The 2,829-nt window shown below is 50.3% G+C and overlaps 1 protein-coding gene across 1 annotated transcript in view; it reads left to right on the top strand.

Moving 5' to 3' along the window:
- Positions 1 to 1,339: 1,339 nt before the first annotated feature.
- The window catches only part of Ssu72 (SSU72 homolog, RNA polymerase II CTD phosphatase), a 32,170-nt gene continuing 30,680 nt past the window's right edge, over positions 1,340 to 2,829 (top strand). The window contains exon 1 of the mRNA XM_005368681.3: positions 1,340 to 1,655. Coding sequence (XP_005368738.1) covers positions 1,576 to 1,655 — 80 coding nt within the window. The 5' untranslated portion in view covers positions 1,340 to 1,575. The remainder of the gene's footprint in view (positions 1,656 to 2,829) is intronic.

Raw genomic sequence — 2,829 nt, forward strand, 5'->3', positions numbered from 1 at the left:
ATATATATATATATATATATATATATATATATTTCTAATTTCATTTCTTCACCCTCTTTAGGTCCTTTTGACTGAGTTTTTTTAAGGAGCTACAATCTTCCTGGTGTACACTGTTGCTGCCTCCCCATGTTTGTCCTCCTATTAGCTGAGGACACAAAGCCTAATCTATCCTGGGGAATCCAGATTCTCTTCCCACAGCAACTTGTCAATCTTAGGAAAAACTGGAGTGCCTAGACAAGCCGTCATTGGCTGCCTGCTAGGGAGGGAAGTGGCTTAGTGCCTTGTGCTTCATGATGTTTCAATGCATCTCATACTAAAAATGGACTATGTTTTGTTTCTTGTAGCCCAAACCTCAAGACAGTTCTCGGAATCTCCAAATCACCCATCTAATACCCTTCCCACAGTCCCATTCCTTCTTTTCTTGACCATTCTATTGGAGATTGAGAGGAAAAGCAACAAGGCAAGGGCCTGTAAGCCTCTTTGTTTACCGAGTTCTGGGGTTAAAGGTATGAGCCACCATGCCCAGCCCCATTTCTCCTCTTTTTTGAGACAAAGCTCTCACTAAACGGGCTTCCATAGTGAAGCGATCTTCCTGTCACTTTCGCGATGAGCTGAATAAGAGGAGCCGGTTACCTCACAAACTCTGAAAAGTTTCTGCACCCCGATAAACTCTGCAGATGCAGCAATCCAAAACAGACTCAGAAAAACTCGAGGTTTAATGGATTAAAGGCTCCTAAATGATTTTCCAACCCCCCAGAGAGGAGATGGAAAGAGACCAGAAAACCCACATATCTGGTTTCTGGCGGGCACTAAAATACCCTGTTGGAGTGGTCTTGAGCATCTCTGGGGGTGGGGTCATCATTAGGCAGGCCTTCTGAGATGTGGCAGGGTTTGGAGAGATCGGAGGGGACGGGGCTTGGGGTGGACCTTCCACCGAACATTTAGAGACTCTCTGGGTATATGGATGCCAGGGGCTGGGGTGAAGCTTCCACCGAACCTTCTCATTATCACTTAAATGTTAAAACTTCAAAGGGCTCTCCAAGGGAAATGAGGAACTTCCGGAGGAAGTGATACTCGTTATAGAGACGGGGCGTAAACAAAGTGCTGGCTCGCAGATACGTTTCCGAAGTAGGAGGAGTGGCCACGGAGGAAACCGGATTGCGAGAGGGTTTCCCCAGACCGTAGGAACCGCCCGAAATTTCCAATATTGCGCAGGTGCTCCGCCCAGACTGTCATCAACGGCGAGGACCATTTAAGACGCCCCGGACGTATACGCGACGGACGTCACTGCCTTTTCCGGCGCGGGTGCTGTGACGTCAGATGCTGGTATAAACGGCCCCGAGCATCGGTCTTAGCTACTCTCGCCATAAACTCACGCAGCGTCGTCCGGTCGCTCTCCCGAGCCTGCAGCAGTGCGTATTGCGTGTCCGGGAAAGCAGAGCCGACCTCCGCACGTACCGACGTCGCCCTCACTTCCGCGTTGCTGACTTCCGGTTTCCGCCATCTTCCTCGGGCGGAAGCCGGCTTCTAGGTGGGAGCTCCGTAACGAGCGCTGTGGGTAGTGCGATCGGTGCCATGCCGTCCTCGCCGTTGCGGGTGGCGGTGGTGTGCTCGAGTAACCAGAACCGGAGTATGGAAGCACACAACATCCTCAGGTAGTGCAAGCTCCGTCTGCCTTCCGCCCCTCCCTCCTTTTTCTACCCCGCAGATTCCTGCCCGGGGCCTGACCGTGCTGGGCCCCGAAGGTCGGGCCGTGCCCGACTTTTGCAGCCTTTTCGACCCCCCAACGGGCTGCGTGCGCGCCACGCCCTCCTGTAGCTTTACCGTGAAGTCGGTCTCAGGCCCGAATCGTTCGCTGTCACAGGAGCGTCAGTCCCAGTACACCCAAGAGCTGGCGAGCCATTCGCGGCCTGTCTGCGTGCTGGCCTCGGGCAGCTCCGGTACTGGACGGAGAGACCAAGGTCTTCTGTGCTGCGAACGGTGCCCGACGGTTGGCTTTCCCGTGTGTGTCGTCCTGTCACATTCGCTGGAAAGCTCTCAACACATCAAGATGGAACGAGTCTGGAAGCCACCACCGTGACCCGAGTTGTCACCGTCAGGAATTAGTGTTTCTTGCTATCAGCGTTTGCAAGTCTCATGCACAAGCCGCCACTCCCACCCCATAACTCTAGGTGGTAATTTCTGGAACACACAAATACATTTGGGTCTGTAGTAGCATCTCATATTTCCTTCCGAATTCACCTGTGTCTAATACGGCATTTCTCTTTGATTTTGAAGATAAAATATTCTTCAAAATCTCCAGACAAAATGAGAAACCGATGCATTTGCATTACAGGTAAAATATGGTATAAATGTCAACTTTGATAATACAGTAGAAACATCTTTTTCTCCCTGAGTTAATTATTTGCTAACTTTTGAGGTTTTTGTAGCTTTTATTCTTTGACAATTTCATACCCCCTTTCTTCCCAAGACAGGGTCTGTGTGTAGTTCTGGATGTCCTCGAACTCGATGTATAGACTAGACTGGCCTGAAACTCAGGAGATTCACCTGCTTCTGCCTCCCCGGTTCCCAAGTGCTACTATTAAAGGCGTGTTGGCTGTCCTCAATCTCACCCTTCACCTGCCTCCCTACGTTAGGATTGCTAACAGGAATTTGCCACCACAGCAGACTGTCTCACCTTTTCTTAGAGAGTCAGGGTGCTAGCTGCCGATCACCTGCAAATTCTAAAATTTCACTCTTCTTAACGTTTACCACATAGACCAATGAGCGGTTCTTAGCCTTCCTAATGCTTTGATCCTTTAATACAGTTCCTTATGTTGTGGTGACCCC

This window comes from Microtus ochrogaster, unplaced genomic scaffold, assembly GCF_000317375.1.
Source record: "Microtus ochrogaster isolate Prairie Vole_2 unplaced genomic scaffold, MicOch1.0 UNK38, whole genome shotgun sequence".
Lineage (NCBI taxonomy): Eukaryota > Metazoa > Chordata > Mammalia > Rodentia > Cricetidae > Microtus > Microtus ochrogaster.